At 37.9% G+C, this 19,576-nt stretch overlaps 1 protein-coding gene across 5 annotated transcripts in view; it reads right to left on the reverse strand.

Moving 5' to 3' along the window:
* Positions 1-19,109, reverse strand: part of ING1 (RING/FYVE/PHD zinc finger superfamily protein) — an 87,906-nt gene extending 68,797 nt beyond the window's left edge. For 2 of the 5 annotated variants that reach the window (XM_089811402.1, XM_089811399.1), the window contains exons 1-3: positions 19,022-19,109; positions 18,708-18,771; positions 16,018-16,089 (exon numbers count right to left, since the gene is read on the reverse strand). In XM_089811402.1, the coding sequence (XP_089667528.1) occupies positions 16,018-16,089; positions 18,708-18,771; positions 19,022-19,039 (154 nt within the window). In that variant the 5' untranslated portion in view covers positions 19,040-19,109. Of the gene's footprint in view, positions 1-16,017; positions 16,090-18,707; positions 18,772-18,852 lie in introns of all 5 variants that reach the window. The other 3 variants (XM_089811403.1, XM_089811401.1, XM_089811400.1) reach the window with 3 other exon arrangements.
* Positions 19,110-19,576: the final 467 nt, after the last annotated feature.

Consider the following 19,576-nt stretch of genomic DNA (forward strand, 5'->3'; position numbering starts at 1 on the left):
GACCCTTGTTGAACGAAGTTGCAAAAATCATTGAGGACACAGTAACAGAACAAAAGAGAAATTGGCATAAAAAATGCCATGCTATTGTCTACAATGGTTGGATGAATATTAAGAACTGCACATTGATCAATTTCCTAATTACAATAGAGACAAAAGTTCTTAGGATGAATTACTAACTATCCTACAGAATGAAAACCCAGAGAAAAATACTGAGAAGGGGAGGGGGTGAATCAATATTTTAAAAATTTAACTACAAGTAAAGGCCACAAAACATCAAGACAGATTGCACAAGCAAGTTATGACGACGACACAAGAATTTATCACGTGGAAAACCCTTTTGGGTAAAAAATTGCAGTCCACTAATAATCAAGATGGGCTACAACCCAGGTAAAAAAGTAAGGTCGAAGGACACTTCCGGATTCAACTTGGAGATTCAACCAACACAAATCAATGAACTCCAACTCGGCTACCATATGGCTACAACCCTCAAATTATAAAGATCAACAACTTAAATATGGACTCAAGTGTATGAAAATAACAGCAACCAACAAATACAGAAGAAAATAGTCTAGCAACAAAAAATTTGAGAACTTTGACTTTGTACTACATTTGCTGAAGCAACCCAAGCTGAAGACAGACTTACTTTTGCATAAAACATAGTTTCTTCTAATCTGTCGAATATAGTCTGAAGATGAATGTCTCCTTTTTTATCACTTGGTCTTGTTTCTCAAAAATTCTTCCTCTAATACCATTTTTTCTTGTTCTTAGTCTCACAAAACAAAATCGAGCTTTCTCCTGCATGTATTGACAGCCAGATTCTTAACACATCACACACGCTCGTGAATGAATAATCCTAAGTTACCGATTCAGGGTCAGGGACAGATTCGGGTTCGGGTTCGGGTTCGGGTTCATGGGTTTGGGCAAAAAACAAATTCCCATTTGGGTTCGTGGGTGGATTTGGGACTGTATGTGTGTGCGTCTATATATATATAGACACACACACACACACACACACATATATATATACAAACAAAAAAATAAGAGAAACATGCATAATTGCAAAACTTAGTCATTTCATAGTATGAATATATGTTGCTTGATCATTGATCAATGACAAATGTCAAAGATATACATTAAATACCCGCCCATTAATCTACGTTCATGATTGTAAAGAAGATCACACATTGAATTACTAAATTGCAAAATGAAATTTCAAAACATAGCGTAGTTCATCAAATATTAAAGTTTGAAACATAATGATAAATGGGAGGTGTTTAATAGCTCATCAATGATCATAGTATCAAATGCCCTTCAAGGGTCAAATGGGTCATCAAACAATGAGGGATCAATGGCTTCATCGCCCGCTGCAATTATATCTAGATCCTCATCATTGGAACAAACAATCTCTACAACCTCTTAAAACTTGCAAAATGGGCATACCAAAATGAGAGAGTAAATGAGAGATTAGATGAGTGAAATATTTTTTATTAGGGTCCTTTTAGGGTTACATTATAAAAAATTATGTTGTTTTATTTCATTTTTTGGACCCTACTGTTGTGGGTCCTCCTGGGTTCACCCAGATTCGTGCCAGCAAGGACTCGAATGGACCCACAGTCCGAAATCTGGGCCCTGCCCAGACCTGCAGCGAATCCAGACACAAAGCTGGACCTGTGCGAACCCAGACTCAAATCCAGGCTGCAGGGTGCAAACCCAACTTCGTAGGAATAATCCTTTTTGGTTCCTACAAAATCAATAGTTCACCTTCCTTAAAAAAATATATTTTACAAACCAAAGAGTGTATATATTATTATAGCTGAAGAACTTGCAGAAACGTTGTAGCTTCCACACATTCACATCTTTGTTTTGTAGTTTTTCTTGCACACGTTTTACACAGGAACTTTTGTCAAAATATGTGAAACTCCAGAATATTTTAAATAATTAAAAAAGACACTTCCAGGCTTTGTTCGAACTTCAATCTCATGTTCTAATCTTTTCTTTTCTTTTTAAACCACAACACCCCACTTAGAATAGTCTTTACAATAGAAGCATGTATACATCTGTAGCCACGTTACTAGAAGCATTAACAAATCTAACAACCTCCACATAATTCTGAAAGCATCCATGATATCTTAACGCACACCTCTTTTTGACCATGCATGGGATTTTTATTTAACACTACTCAAATCATTTATCCTTTGAATTTTACAAGCATTGTTTGAAACTTCAGTCAGATGTCGTGAGACCTAGAAATAGAATCGTCCTTAATAGAATGGAGACAATTCTAAAGAGATTTCTGTTATATTTCTGCCAAAAAGGATTCGTCAGTTGTCCACCACAAATATAGAATACAGAAACTCCACCTATTTGTCTTCAAGGGATACACGACACTGTAAAATGCAAGCAGCTCTCGATAAACATTAGGACACACAGCACGATGTGTATAAAACACTTCCCAGCCACTATCATACTCACAACACAAATTATTAATCCACCCAGATGTGAAGAGCCAACTGCTGACTCAGCAAAGATTTTAATCTGATAAAAACAAGTAGACAAATAGGCAGGCAGGCAGGCAGGCAGGCAACTCATGACAAGTAGGCACCTAAGCACCCAGCTCATATATAGCTCAGCCAAGTAAGCAGAGAGGCAGCTCAACCAAACCAAGCAGTTGAAGCCGGTCATGCAGGTGAAAAACCTCAATTGAATTATCTAATGTTTACACAAGCTTGATCACCATCCTTTTGACATCAATAACGAAAACATCCAACACAAAAGGACATAATCTGTCAGTCATTTAGCCAATTAATGCAAGGAAGGCTGACTCCTCTTCAGAATGATTTAAGACATAAGCCCGCCCCTAGTTGGACTTCTCATTGGCCAATTGTTTTCTACAGAACTTCCATACATGACAAAGTACAAGAACACTTTAAGTGCCTTCTAACCTAATGATGCACAACCAAGCCATCCATCCCATTATCCAGAGAGAGAGAGATCAGATTCTCGAAAACTTTGATATTTGTTGATCAAAGTTTGGCAAAAAACTCTGTAACCATGATTAAACCAAATATCGTCAAAAGAAATTGATACAAAACAGCACTGCAATTTTGTGGAAATATCATCAAATTCTCAATGTGATGATGAGAGTGATTTTGAGACAAATCGTCAAAAACCCCAATCCATTTGCAAGAAGTTGAGAACAAAGTTGCCCTAGAAACCCTAGGCACCACTTGATCGACTTCTAAAAAACTTCGATATTTGTTGATAAAAAATTGACATAAAACTCAAAACCCATAATTATACCAAATATCATCAAAAGAAATTGTTACAAAACAGCACTGTAATTCTGTGGAAATATCATCAAATCCTCAATGCAATGCTGAGATCACACCGATTTTGGGAATAATTGTCAAAGACTCCAATCCATTTGCAGGAACACTGTTTGCCCTAGAAACCCTAGGCACCACTTCTAAAGTTTTCAAACCATCACGCCATTGCAAATGGAACCCCTCTTTTCTCTTAATTGTAGGTCTTTGTGGTCTTTAGGGTCTGCAGCTTTTTTCAAGTCTTTTGGCCTTAGCAGGTGGCGAGATAAAGTCAGGGAGATTGAGCCTCAAGTCCAAGTTTCAGTGACTTGAGGGTTTGGATTTTGAGTGCCAAGAATCCTTGGGAATTCTTTTGATTTGAGTGATTAGAGGATTTCCACCATGGAAATTCCTCTAGCAAAGGCATCTCCACCCAACCTTGAGTTTTCATGTTTTGGTGTGATTCGAAGGGCGAAGAACGATGTAGTGAACTGTCCTTAAATTTTTGATCAATGCTTATACAATCTGTAGTGTTAATTTCGTCAAACAGTTTGCATACCAATTGGAGTAACCATTAAAGAATTCTCTGAACTGATTACTGTTACATGAGATTCAAGTGTCTATGAAAATGCATAAAAAATCCTTATGTAGAGCAGTATGGAAACAGACCCCAGGTGAACAATTCAATTAGTATTTTAACTCTGTACTGTAAATTTTATATCAAAATATTCAAATACTTCCACGGTTCAAGAACAGTATTTTCTTCAGCCTTTGAAATTAAATGTGACCTCAAATATATTATGTTATTCAAAAAACACAACATTAAGAAACATCAACCCGTTTCACATGCCAACACAGAATGGACTGTGATAGCACAAACGTTACAGACCTCTCGTTAATCTGGAACTTGGTAGAAGGTGAGTCTACCGTATCGAAGCGTCAGTGCTGATTCTCCAATACCGCTGTGGACCAACAACTGCCTAGGTGTCCCCTCCACGTTTTTATTTCCCAACTCTCCAATAACATGAACCCACTGCAACCTCCCTCACGATTTTAGGAAGCCCGACCCGTCATGGATGCTATGCATTTAACTGGGCATGAAAGGACTAACTGAGCGCCAATGCCCACAAACTGTACACCTTTGATTCCTGTTACTGGACGTGTAAAGAGGGCAACGTGAGATGCAAACTCGACATTCAACCTGCTCTCTATCCAACGTAAATGACCACCTTCTCAAATGCCGTTTGGAAGTGTCTTAATCCCGAATGGCTCTCAGCTCGTTCCTACTGCCATGACGTTCGAATGGGTGCACTATATCTGGGACACACTGCCAATACGCATGTACTTCCAATATCCTGGCTTGTCGAGAGTTTTCCCAAACACCTGATTCTCAACCCGACTGTGCTATCAAGGCAACATTAGCTTCAAAATATTCATGGGGAGCACTACGATTTGCAGACCATGGCTACACCACCAGTATCCTTGTTCTTCATATGCTAAACTGGTAATGACGTCTATTACTGGATGGAAAACACAAAACAGTAGGTACTGAAATTACCAAGGTCACACGTTTGCTACATACCTGTTTTCCATTCTTTGATTCATTCAACCTTATTATTTGCCGATTTCTGCCCAATGTCTTATACTCACATTTAAAGGAGGCTTGGGGTATCGTCCAGCTCCTTACATGTCTCCAAACTTGAGGGGTTTCATCCTCAAAGTCACAGTCCAGTCACATTAAAGCAACCAGGATTCAAAATATCTAGTGCATAAATTTTCTTCTGCATTAATCCCAATGCAAACTCGTGCATTTATAGCCTCGGAATGAGGGAAAAGTACCACGTGCAAAGAATGTGGAATTAAAAAGTCATTTTCGTCCTGTAGTCACTTAAAGCTATTTATAAAGTAAATAACTTTAAAACATTAAAGTGACTTAACTCTGTACCTTTAATAAAGTCCTAGAATATATTAAATTAAATTCCCCTTTTTGTGACTGGATAGCATCCTGCCTGAAGTCGATATTAATCTATCAGGATGTGGAGATAGATTAATTCTGTCGCCCAGAACTAAAATTGAGAAGGGGACATGGCAGTCCTCCCTTCCCAGGATTGCTTGCCCTCAAGCAATCTCAATGCTGGGTGCTGCAATATGGACTCGCCTTCCCAAGTGGCATCCTCATAAGGCAAGTCTTTCAACCTGATCAGATATTCTCTGATAGTCCTGTTGCGTAGCTTCCTCTCCCTGGACTCAATCACCTCCTTTGGTACCAAAACAAGTTTACCCACTTCATCAAGTGGAGGTAAACTCTCTGATGGCACAATCTGCTGGCCCGCTGCCTTCTTGAGGCACGACACATGAAAGACATTGTGGATCCGGCTATCATCGGGTAACTCCAACTCATACGCGACCTCCCCTATCCTCTTGGTGATACAATAAGGTCCATAAAATCTAGGCTTAAGTTTCTTGGCCTCGCTTTTCTTCAATGAGCTCTGTCTATAAGGCAGTAGCCGAAGAAAAACTCTATCTCCAACCTCAAAACTCCACTCTGTGCGATGTCGGTCAACGTACAACTTCTGCTGATTCTGCGCCTGCTGAATATTATCCCTAAGAGCTCTAAGGATATCCTACTGCTCCTCAATCCAATCTTTAGCTAATGGCGCTCTACTGTCTGACAAAGCCAAATCAATAAAGGAAGGAGGCTCATAGCCGTAGAGTGCACGGAAAGGGGTCATCCGAATAGACATATGATAGGTGGAGTTATAACAATACTCCCCCAAGTACAGCCACTTGACCCACGCTCTCTGCTGACCTGCAATGTAGTTCCTCAAGTAGCCTTCCACCCACTTGTTCACTATCTCGGTCTGGCCATCAGTCTGTGGATGATAACTTGTGCTAGGAGTCAATTCTGTACCAGTCAACCTAAAAATCTCCTGCCAAAAGGAACTGAGAAATCTATTGTCTCTATCACTTACAATGGTTTTAGGTAATCCATGGAGTCTAAAAATCTCTCAGAAGAACAATTCAGCTACCTGGGAAGCCGACCAATCTGCAAATATCGCGAAGAAATGCGCGTACTTGGTCAACCTGTCCACCACTACAAAGATGCAATCCCTGCCTTGGACCCTCAGCAACCCGGTGATGAAATCCATAGAAAGGCTCTCCCATCTCTGAGCTGGAATGGGGAGGGGCTAAAGTAATCCTGCTGGAAAACCCTGTTCAGACTTGTTCTGCCGACAAGTCTGACACTCTCTAATATGCTGTAACACATCATCCTTAAGCCCCTTCCAAGAGAATCTCTCTCTAATCTGCCTGTAAGTTTTGAAAAACCCAGGGTGCCCTGCTGTTGGTGTATCATGTGTAGCGCGCATAATGTCTTTCTTAAGTTTAGAATTGGGTACGAGGTAGATTCTATCCTTATAGTATATAATATCATTCAATACCTTGTACCGTTCATCCTGAAGTATGCCATCCAAAATCTGACATGCGTGAGCATTTTTGGAATACTCCACTAGAAGCTGTGATCTCCAATCCACTGAAATTTCAAAAATGATGTAGCAATCCAATACTGGGGGTCTACGAGATAGAGCATCAGCAACAACATTATTTTTCCCCTTCACATATTCAATGTCAAAATCATATGCTTGTATTTTGCTGACCCATTTCTGTTGTCTTTCATTCAGTTCCTTCTATTCTAGGAAGTAACGTAAGCTATTATGATCAGTTTTAACTGTAAATTTACTTCCTACCAAGTATTGTCTGAATTTTGCTAACGCATGCATTATGGCCAGCATCTCCTTATCATATGTGGAATATAATACCTCGCTGCCCCGCAGTTTTCTGCTCTCAAAAGCAATAGGGTGATGGTGCTGCATCAAAACAGCCCCTATTCCGCTTCCCGATGCATCACATTCTAAAACAAAGGGCTTAGAGAAATCAGGAAGCGCTAGCACTGGGCAAGAGCTCATCACCTGTTTCAGCTTATCAAATGCTACCACAGCGTCCTTTGTCCAAGAAAAATTCCCTTTCCGTGTCAAATCAGTGAGGGGTGCAGCTACCTGTGAAAAACCCTTGGCAAACCGTCGATAATAGGAACATAGACCAAGGAAACCCCGCAATTCTAAAACATCTTTCAATGGTGGCCAATCCAAAATTGCTCTGATTTTCTCCTGGTGCACCTTAACTCCCTCAACTCCAATTATATGACCCAAGTAAAGAATCTCAGTCAACCCGAATTCGCACTTAGATTCTTTTGCGAATAAAAGGTTCTCCTCTAAGATACTAAGAACCTCATCCAGATGTTGTAAATGTTCCTCCCAATTTCTGCTGTAAATTAATATGTCATCAAAGAATACCAAAACACACTTCCTTAACTATTTTTTAAAAATATGGTTCATGCAAGACTAGAAAGTGGCTGGTGCGTTAGTGAGCCCAAATGGCATCACCAAGAACTCGTAATGTCCATAATGGCATCTGAAGGCTGTCTTATGCACATCTTCTTTCCGGACCCGTATCTAATGGTACCCTGAGCGAAGATCTATCTTAGAGAAATAAACTACCCCATGAAGCTCATCCAACAACTCATCAATGTGGGGAATTGGGTACCTGTTCTTGATAGTTCTCTTGTTCAATGCGCGGTAATCTATGCACATTCAAAGGGTGCCATCCTTCTTCTTAACTAACACTACCGAGGATGCAAAGGGACTCGAGCTGGGCCTAATATGCCCCATATCCAAAAGCTCCTTTATCGTCTTCTCTATTTCCTCCTTGTAATGCTTGGGATGACGATAAGGTGTAATGATAACAGGTTTAGCTCCCTCCTCAAGCTCAATAATATGCTCAAATCCCCTATTTGGAGGAACCCCAAGAGGAATATCCTCAAACACTCTCCTGTGCTTATCTATAACTGATTGTATGTCATAGTGATAATGCTGTCCTATACCCTGTGTCTCCTTAGACAAGATGAAACACTGAGTAGCCCACTCCATATCCTCATGTCTTAAAATAGCCTCCATCCTGTGAGCGGAAATCACCCTGGGACTACTATTAGAAATAGCTCTAAGGATCACCAGTCTATCATCTTGTAAAAACTCCAGCTGCATAGTCTCATTATCAAATGTATACCGACGAAGAGTACTCAACCATTGTCTTCCCAAAATGGCATCGAGTCCATCCAGATCAACCACATAGAAATCAGCCTCTAAAAGGTAACCATCAAACTGAATCTAGAGCCTTGCTACCTTCTCTGTGCACCTCAAAACTTCTCCACCAACTACCTTAACATCAAACTCAGGTATGGCCATTGTCTGTAATCCCCTCCTAGATACCATCTATGTACTGATAAAATTATGTGAGGCTCCTGTATCTAAAAGGCAAATAATACGCTGGCCTCTAACAACTCCCTTCGCCCTGAAAGGATGACATGCTGGGTCACTCGAAAGGGTAGCTAAAACTGGAGGCTGTTCCGTACTAGTTTGTTTCTTCTTACCTTTACCAGGCTGCCCTTCAACTTCCTTCTCCTCCTCGCTGTCCCCACTGGTATTCTCTTCCTGAGGCTCTTCCACCTCTTCCTCCTCCTCAGAATGGACCTCAACGTAATGGATTTTGCCTTTACCCAAGCATCTGTGATCAGGAGTCCAAGGCTCTCTGCAAGTAAAACATAACTTCTTCCTCCTTAATTCATTGCGTGTCTCAAAATCCAATCTGGGGGTGTCTGTCTTTTGCTGTTTTTTATTTCCCTTATAAGAAGTGGATCCCTTATAGGATTTCTTAGAAGGTTGTGACAATGAGGTAGGTGTGTCCAAATCGTGAGCAATCTTAATGGCGTCATCCAAGGTGTTTGGTTTTAGGACTTTGACCAAACCTCTAAATCTGTCCTGTAATCCTTCAGTGAATAACATCACCTTGCGCTGCTCGGACATATCCGATACCATCGCTGATATCCACTGAAACTCATCTATATAGTGATCCAAAGTCCCGCTCTGCCGTAACTGGGCCAAATCCCTGTAGTAGACCTCGATATCTTTCCTGTCAAAATGGTTAATCAACTTTGAGCTGAAAACCTCGTATGAAGTGATGAGTCTGTGATCCTGGGTAACAAGTCCATGGTGCCACCAATCATAAGCTGGCCCCTCAAGATGCATAGTGGCAAATCTAATAGTTTCTGTTTTCGTCATGGGGTTGAGTGTTAGGTAGGTATCCAATTTATGAATCCATGCTCTGGCTGTAGTTTTATTGCTGCCATCGAAAGTGGGAAGTGTTAATTTGTTCATGGCATGTTTAAGATCCCTATTTTGCATCCTGGGCCTTCTATCATGTTGAGGTCTCTCAACATTATTTCCCACAAAAATAGGCATCAAGGGTCTATCTGTATTCCGAGTTGGAGTTCCTGCTGTACGGGATGTTCCTGCTATGCTACCACCCCCACTGTGGTGGCTGGGCGCTCTCCTATTTTCAGGAGCTAACTGCTGCATGGCACCTGTGAGCTGCTGTAACGCTGTAGCAATGTTATTTTGCCCTTCTCTAATGGCCCGCATGGTTTCCATTACTTCCCTATCTATTGCGTCGTCATTTCGTGCCATTGGAGCCACTAATGCTTGTTCCTGAACTTGTTCAAATCTAGTAGTTTGTTCAACCTAAACTTCTGGCCCAAAGCTTATATCCTCATCCACTGAATAACTATCTTCCACCACTAGACGTTCTAAAGATTCTGACTTTTCCGGCTAAAGATGACAAAATGTATACTGCCTTTTACTCATTCAAGAACCTGCAAAAATAGTTTTCCTCCACAAGCTGGCAGGGTCTTTAGCTCTGATACCACTGTAGTGAACTGTCCTTAAATTTTTTATCAATGCTTATATAATCTGTAGTGTTAATTTCGTCAAACAGTTTGCATACCAATTGGAGTAACCATTAAAGAATTCTCTGAACTGATTACTGTTACATGAGATTCAAGTGTCTATGAAAATGCATAAAAAATCCTTATGTAGAGCAGTATGGAAACAGACCCCAGGTGAACAATTCAATTAGTATTTTAACTCTGTACTGTAAATTTTATATCAAAATATTCAAATACTTCCACGGTTCAAGAACAGTATTTTCTTCAGCCTTTGAAATTAAATGTGACCTCAAATATATTATGTTATTCAAAAAACACAACATTAAGAAACATCAACCCGTTTCACATGCCAACACAGAATGGACTGTAATAGCACAAACGTTACAGACCTCTCGTTAATCTAGAACTTGCTAGAAGGTGAGTCTACCGTATGGAAGCGTCAATGCTGATTCTCCACTACCGTTGTGGACCAACAACTGCCTAGGTGTCCCCTCCACGTTTTTATTTCCCAACTCTCCAATAACATGAACCCACTGCAACCTCCCTCACGATTTTAGGAAGCCCGACCCGTCATGGACGCTATGCATTTATCTGGGCGTGAAAGGACTAACTGACCGCCAATGCCCACAAACTATACACCTTCGATTCCTGTTACTGGACGTGTAAAGAGGGCAACGTGAGATGCAAACTCGACATTCAACCTACTCTCTATCCAACGTAAATGACCACCTTCTCAAATGCCATTTGGAAGTGTCTTAATCCCGAATGGCTCTCAGCTCGTTCCTACTGCCATGACGTTCGAATGGGTGCACTATATCTGGGACGCACTGCTAATACGCCTGTACTTCCGATATCCTAGCTTGTCGAGAGTTTTCCCAGACGCCTAATTCTCAACCCGACTGTGCTATCAAGGCAACATTAGCTTCAAAATATTCATGGGGAGCACTACGATTTGCAGACCATGGCTACACCACCAGTATCCTTGTTCTTCATATGCTAAACTGGTAATGATGTCTATTACTGGATGGAAAACACAGAACAGTAGGTACTAAAATTACCAAGGTCACGTGTTTGCTACATACCTGTTTTCCATTGTTTGATTCATTCAACCTTATTATTTGTCGATTTCTGCCCAATGTCTTATACTCACATTTAAAGGAGGCTTGGGGTATCGTCCAGCTCCTTACATGTCTCCAAACTTGAGGGGTTTCGTCCTCAAAGTCACAGTCCAGTCACATTAAAGCAACTAAGATTCAGAATATCTAGTGCATAAATTTTCTTTTTTGTTAATCCCAATGCAAACTCGTGCATTTATAGCCTCGGAATGAGGCAAAAGTACCGCATGCAAAGAATGTGGGATTAAAAAGTCATTTTCGTCCTGAAGTCACTTAAAGCTATTTATAAAGTAAATAACTTTAAAACATTAAAGTGACTTAACTCTGTACCTTTAATAAAGTCTCGGAATATATTAAATTAAATTCCCCTTTTTGTGACAGGATAGCATCCTGCCTGAAGTCGATATTAATCTATCCGGATGTGGAGATAGATTAATTCTGTCACCCAGAACTAAAATTGAGAAGGGGACATGACAAACGAGGAAAAGAGTTGAAGGGGTCAAGTTGGTAAAGTATTGAAACTACCAACACCCTTTTGAGGCAAGTTTATGAGCACATGTCATGGGCAGAAATCCTCTGGTTTGAGGAATTCTGCCAATCTTAACCATCCCTCAGAGTTTTAAAAATTCTCCCTCAGAGTGTAATCCTAATGCAAGAATTTGATCCAAACATAGACATAGCGGAGGAAGAACGAATTGAAAGGAGAATTGGTGTTAAATGATGCATCGAGGGCGTGAGAGATGTTTTTTAGACAAAATGGTTTGCTACGTGGTGGTAGAAAACCTCTAATTTGAGGAATTCCGCCCCATGAAATCCTCTGATTTTAAAATCCCTGCACTCTTTGTAATACTCAAAACTGGCTATAACTTACAAACAGATTGAAAGGCATGAAGTATGAGAAAGTTAGAAATGTAACACCACTAAGGAGAAGCCAACTGGTGGCAGAAATCCTAGAGGATTTCTGCCCCAAAAATCCTCTAACTCTCAAATCTCCGTCCCCCAAGACATAAACAAGATTAGACATGGTCAAAATCAGGTCGCTGGGCGTGTATGAGGTAGAAATCTGCTCGGTGGTGCTGAGAAAAAAAGTTTTGGACTTATACGTCATAATGGTAAAGTCTATGTTGTCAGAAATCCTCTGATTCGAGGAATCCTCTAATATTCAAAATTCTGCCTCCTCCCCTAGAGATTGCCTAGACATTAGATGGCACCAAATTTGGAGGGAAAATTCTTGTTTTTGAAAGCATTTCCGAACCCTATAGTCAAGGGCAGCCTGTAGAGGCCTAAAAACAATTCAAATTAACAAATTTCATTGGTCAAATTAAGAGCAAGTTGGCCTCTTTGCAAGGGTAGATCCTTTCAAAAGCAAATTGCTATAAATAAAGGCGAGAGATGATTCATTTCAGCATTGATTCAAGACAGATTTTCCTACCATTTCCCAATGACAAAGTCAGCCTTGGTGGAAGCAAAGAACAGATTAATTTAATGGAATTTTCTATTGGCTACTTAAACCAAGGTTGGCCATATTAAAGTTGTGCCTCTTCGAGTATTTGTTGCCTATATAAGGAGGTGAAGAAACTCATTTCAACACCAAATACTCCAATTAATTGGCAGTCAACTGCTCCAGATTAACAGCAAATTCTGTCTTCAGGTTGACGGAAAAATCTACTTACAATTGGCAAAAAAAAAAAAATTATCTTGAGAGGACAGCGACTTTCTTCTTAATTTGGAGAAAGCATATCACTGATAAAATGCAGAAAGGAAATGGATCTGGGCATATAATGCCAACGGTGTCTCGAACTCATCTAAATCACAAAATTTTGAAGAAACTTCATTTCAACTCAAAGACTGAAACCATTTTATCAAAAGCAGAACTTAGAATTTGCAAGGGGGGTGAAATCTGGGCATGTTATGCAGAAACTTATGTCTTTCTTTTCGTTCAATCATATTTATAACTTTATGAACTTAATGGGGCCTCTTTCTTAATCTTGCAGAATAAATTGGAGGAGGGACTAAGATGCAAGGAGGTAGATCAAACTCAAGGGCTCCAGGCATGCTACAAGAATGAAAGCTCTAGCTCAAGATCCAAGTCAAGATATTGAAATGTAAACTCAAATCAAGATCAAGATGGATTCCAGCTACATGAAGACATACTCAAGATTGAGATACATGTGCAAGTCGGCCATGAGGGAAATTTTCAAAATATGGAGAAGACTTGAAAGCGCAGGAAAGTCAGGAACATTAACCATCACAATCATCCTCGAGAGATGGATAGTTTCGGAAGAGTTAATTAAAGTTTGAAAGATTGAATATCAAGAGGTTTTATCTTCATCAGAATTACTTTCTAACAATCAAGCAAGAAACATTCATGGTTTTAACAGATATATTCCACAAGAAAGAATTCAGAACACATATTCTTAAATAAGTCTACAAGATAAAGATGATGAGATGGCACCTAGTCGTCTTCTACCAATCAGGAAATCCAGTCATATGTTCCAATCATATTACAACAAGTGTAAAATTTTCTCATTGGCTGTCAATAACATTGTAATTGTCTTCTTGGGCCACATGGTGGTGCTTTCATGTAATTGGACGATAGGGTGCCCACTATCAACCCTAATTAGGGTTTATGGGGATTAATCTTGGCCCTTGATCTTGAATCGATCTTGGCCCTTCATTGTAATTGAACAACTGTAAAAGGCCAAGGCCTTCTCAGTTGTAAAATAGTGAGATTCAAGAGATTAGAAGACTAGTGAGAAGTTAGCTAGCTAGTAGAAGATTAGAGTAGAGTAGGCTAGCTCAAGAAGGGACTTGAACAAATTGTTACTGTAATGCTATCGAAGTGATTGATAATTCATTGTTGGCTCTTCATGGTAAATTACTTAATGTTACTTTGAAGTGTTGCATGTTTACCTCAATACTCACTTGGAATATATTTTATTTCATCTTATTTAGAAGTAGCTTAGTTGGATGAAAGAATTTGTGGATGTTTACTTGATTGACTCGACATAGACTAGGCCACTAGCCTCTTGCTGATGGTAGGAGTGCCTTGTGTGGTGAACTAGTGATTCGATCCATTTGATGGAATTGAAGAGAAGATATTGATTTGAAAATCATTTGAGTATTCCTTAAAAACTTGCACTCGGTGGGTTGAGTCACTAATAAAGCTACATCTAGTAGAGTCCAAGTTTGTACATATATCCTTCCATTCAAAATTAGGAGTAGAAGTTAGGTTTAAGTTCAAGATGACTTCACAAATTAGAAAATCATAAGTTACATTTTCATTGCACGTTGTCAAGCCAAATCTATAGAAGTAGGTTGATATCCATTGAATGAATAGCATAAGTCCCATACTTGATTACCAGAAAATCACAATTTTCACTGAACAAGAATCCCCAATTGAAGGGAACTCTGAAAGCATTTCATGATTTTACTTTGCAAGCTTAGCATGAAAAGTGACCTTATTCAAGAGAGAGTTGGTGATTTGATATTTCATCTTGAAATATCAAGTATTCAATTTTACATGTTGTGGTGGAACAAAACTCACATCAACACCACCCAAAAACACTTTGCAAGAAAACACTATAGTTTCTTAAAAAAATGTCAGAACATTTCGTTGAATATGGAAAGCCACAATTTTGTGAAAAAAATGTCCAAAACCTTTGTTTTGTAGAAAAAAGGTAAAAAAAAACTCACAAATCTGTCAAAAACACCAAAAAAATCATGCAAAACCCACCATGATTTTGGGGGGGAAAAACAATCAAAACCTGTCATGCAAACCTTTTGGACCCAGAAAATCAGTATTTTTGGTAAAAAGAGTGCAAGAACCTTTGGGATTAAAGAAAAATAAGCCCTTCATCACAACAACAAAGAACCCTTACAGATCTAAAAAACTTAATTGTTTTAGTGCAAAAATGGTAAAGAAATCTACATAAACCATGATTTCAGTCTCAATGGCATTGAAGCAAATGTTTATGAGCATTAGGTGGGGAAATCTTCATAATTAAAAAAACACAAATGGAAAAATATTAGGAAGATAGTTGTTTTGTGACGACTAGATGCGCCAAGAGCATAGACAAGGTTGTGTACATGACAATAACTTAACTTTTAAAAACCTATAAAGTTATCAACTCTATTATTTAATAACTTGTAGGACTTGTACTTTTTCTTTTTCATTTAACTTTTACTAATTGTTCAAATTTCTACGAGTTCTTATTTTCATATTATTTAATTTTTAGCTATCAAGCCTTTGTTCAAGGTTTTCACATTTGGTTGATGGTGGTAAAAACTTTATGGATTATTTATACGAGACCATGGATAAGTTCAACTAGACCACTCTAACATGACTATAGATCCAAAAAACAAAACGAAAATACCTGGTTGACATATAATTGATAGGGGATGTTCCAAGCTCCACCAACACATATTAGCAGCAATGACAGCCTATTACTTGAATAGCAAGTTTTTCTTTTCTAATTCCTTAAGGACTAATGAAGAAATTACAGATGGTCTCAAAACATGCATTGAAATGATGCAATTCCTAGGACAGAATGCACCCACCTGTAAGATTTTTCAAACCCTATCAAAAAGATGGTTAATACAAGACCGATGACACCACTAAAAGATGCACAAAAAATGCATAACCAAGCCAATCTCATCATCACACATTTTTTAGCACCCACATAGATCCAGTTAATTTGCTTTCTAGTGTTTATTTCTTAATATATTGAAAGGCTCAGTAAAATGAACAATATTGTTATCTTACCTTGCGATTGTTGGTCTAGTTGTCGCATAAGTGTATAACATCTATGTAGATCTGAAGGCAATGATGCTATATCTGAGACCATCAAGAAAGTATAGATATAAAGTTAGTCACTACATGGTGTAGAAAACTATTTTTAAAATTAAAAACACCAAGACATGATGACAAAGCTTCAATCCAGGAAAATACTAATATTTTTTCTATTTTTAAGTACCCTGTGAAATAATTGCTAATCTATCTTTGGCATTTGGCATTGATCAATGATGATGTACCATACTATCAAATGGTTTAGTTTTACAATTTTGTATACTTCTTTTATTGTATATAATATACTATAATACACGTACACGGACCTGAATCCGCATAATCAAAACCCAAAAAAAATGCCCATACCCATACCCATACCAGCAACTTAGCTTTAAAATACCATTGTATGAGAAAATATATGTCATAAATTTTTATCATACTCAGAATCATCATTAAGAGTTGATAGACAACAAACATCTGAAAACTAATCTCATAAATGAAATGCACTGCAACATGCTACTAGGCATCAACCAAGGTAGATGCTACCATTTTTATACGCATTATATGTGAAAGAATTATATTGTTTCTTTTCTATTATTTAAATAAAATCTACAATAAAAACATATCATAGCTGGATTCAATGTAGAGAGTTAATAGACAACAAAATATATTCATATTCAAAATATATTTAACATTAAAATATATCACACTTGGATTCACCATTAAGAGTTAATAGATAACAAACAAAGTTCATGAAGGACAAACAATCTCTATTACTTCATGTTTCAATTTCAGTACATAAAATTTGTAAGTTGAATACAAAAATCTAACATGTATGATGTACACCAAAAAACCTGTGAGACACTCAAAAAAGATTGACTGAAAAGAACTCCATCTGGGTAGATAGCTCAACAAGAACAGACCATGAGATAAAATTATTAAGGACAGATGTTCAGATTGTTAATTACTAATTGAGACAAGCTAGTAATCTCCTTTTTAGTTTTTTTGTTCAGTTTGTATATCATATATCACAGGCTAGAAATGCCCTATGAAACACAAGTTTCCAAAGAAATAGGATACAAAACATGACAAACCCAGAAACTTCAATTACTCACAGCATAGCTCTGAAATATTTTCTATAGCAGGCTCAGACCAAATTTGTAGTGATACAGATATTCATTTCAGTTCAAATACAATATAAGCTATCAGAAAGGACATGCATACTACAAATGGAAATATGTTACCTGATCAATGGACATATCAGCAACCACTCAGATGGAAACAATGAGCTGCTATATTAAATAAATTATTCTAGACCGAGGGTCCCAATAATGGAGCTACAGCTCCTATTTTCACCAAGCAGTTTACCCCATGAAGAATGTAAATAACAGAAATGGGCACCTTAAAAAATATTCTACGGGGAATTTAAGCCGGATATATTTCAGCAGAAACTTAACGAGTGCAGTCACATGTACGAAGATGAAACTACTGCTTGCACTCTGAAGTCTCTTGGAAGATATCAGCTCCTAGATCCCAAAAATATTTAATCCTTAGCCAATATTTTGGAAGCGCTGATTTCTAGAAGAAGATTTGTGAAAATGTGAAAAAGTGCACACGGTTGACAGTGCATACTTGAAAATTTCACAGATATTCCCCATGCTTGTTCATGTTTTCTACAAAAAAAAAGAATGATGCAGTTTTGTTATAGATATGTCTGGAAATAAAAAGTGTCACTTCTAAATATTATCTTCTAAAATATTGAAATGCAGCCTGAAGTTTTGTGTACCATGGGACAACTTTGACTGTAAATTACTGCTACAATACTCTTCGGCACCTTCCAAGGAAATTTAAGCCCCAACCATCCATGGCACTACTGCCCATCACTTCCGAAAAATTGTATGGATTTTACCACTAACAAACAGTAGAGACAGATTTTACTTTAGTTGCAGCTAGAATGTACGGAGGGCTTTCAAAAAAATGCCAGCAACTAAACCTTGAATAATTGTTAATTATGAAACAGATATGCGCCTATCTCGATATTCAATCATTTTTGTTTAATGGTCTTAAAAAGGAAGATTGAATAAAAATTCAGACATAAGTCAAAAATGGCAAACTGTAGAAATAATCTTAGAAATTTGGTAACCAATATATTCAATTGGAGAATCGAGATAGACGTTGCTTAGACAAAACATTAGGCGGAAAGCAGATTGCGCTTATTATTTAAAATAATAAGCATTAACAGAGAGATACCCGGGTTACATTTTAAAAATCAAACCCTATTCAAATAATATCATAATTCCAATTATTTAAATTCCGTCAGTTAGGGTTTCAACATACATTTGACTTTACGACTAAAGCATTGGCAGATTAAATTTGGCTTCTGTTATCTCTCTCTACTGGCGCTTAGATCATTTCACCGGAGCAAACACTAATAATAAAATATTTGCCTCCAACCGCAAAAACTTGATAAAAATTTACTACATAGATTGAGTCAATAGTAATTCACGCTAGCGCATGTAGCCAGAATTGTTGTTATACCAACTGGAAATGCTTTTGTAGTTTTATGCCCAAACATTGAAACCTTTAACAAAATTATTTAGGGAACTTTTTGCGCTTAAAAAAATAAACAGCGTTCGAAAGGATATGCTCAGAGAATCACAACTTACTGTTCATGAAATCATCTAAGAACGCCATAATTGATAAATTCTGCTCAAACTTCAGCGGATTTGTCTGCAAACGATAAAGATTTATGTACGTTAGTTTAAAAATGTGCAAAGTTTTAGGTGGATGTATCTACAGAAATTCTAGTACTCTGTAATTCGCGACTCGAGGTTCGACAGAGAGATTACAAAAACGGAATAATAATGGATGAATGAATGTTTTTTAATGGTTTTCACGAGAACGGTATCTTTTGATATGGATCTTAATCAAAAAATCAACGGTATCCAAAAAAATGTCATTCGGTTTACCCCTCCCCAACCTCTTTGGCCTCTTCCATCTTCCCCTCTCGCACCTGAGGTGTTGAAATCCCGTATCCCTTCCTTAGTTGTGTCCAATAATAACCTTGCCTTTTTTTAACCGTGTTGAATTAAATTCTTTAATATAATAAGTTTTTTTACATTCATATTATTATTCCACATGACATTATGAAACTTCCCTTTGAATTTAATTCTTTAATATAATAGGTTTTTTTCTATTCATATTATTGTTCCACATGACATTGTGAAACTTCCCTCTAACAAACTTTCCTATGTCCGCACTTGTGGCCAAGGAATCTTATAACTTATGTTCCATTTAGCCAACCGTTTAATGTTTTGTTTCATCTATGTTTTCTTCTTTCGGTTAAGAGTCTCTCGTTTTACCTTATTATGGTAAAAAGTTAGGACAAGCCTTTCGACCTATCCAAAAGGTGGGATAAAACGGTCTTTTCATTTTTTTAGTTTTTTTTTCTCCTTTGGTTGGAAAATGTGAATTTTAGATTTGTGAGGGGAATTTTATTCGAAATTGTTAAGAAATGTATTTTGTATTTATAATT

This window comes from Cupressus sempervirens, chromosome 11, assembly GCF_028749045.1.
Source record: "Cupressus sempervirens isolate cs-2001-9-10 chromosome 11, ASM2874904v1, whole genome shotgun sequence".
Taxonomy (NCBI): domain Eukaryota; kingdom Viridiplantae; phylum Streptophyta; class Pinopsida; order Cupressales; family Cupressaceae; genus Cupressus; species Cupressus sempervirens.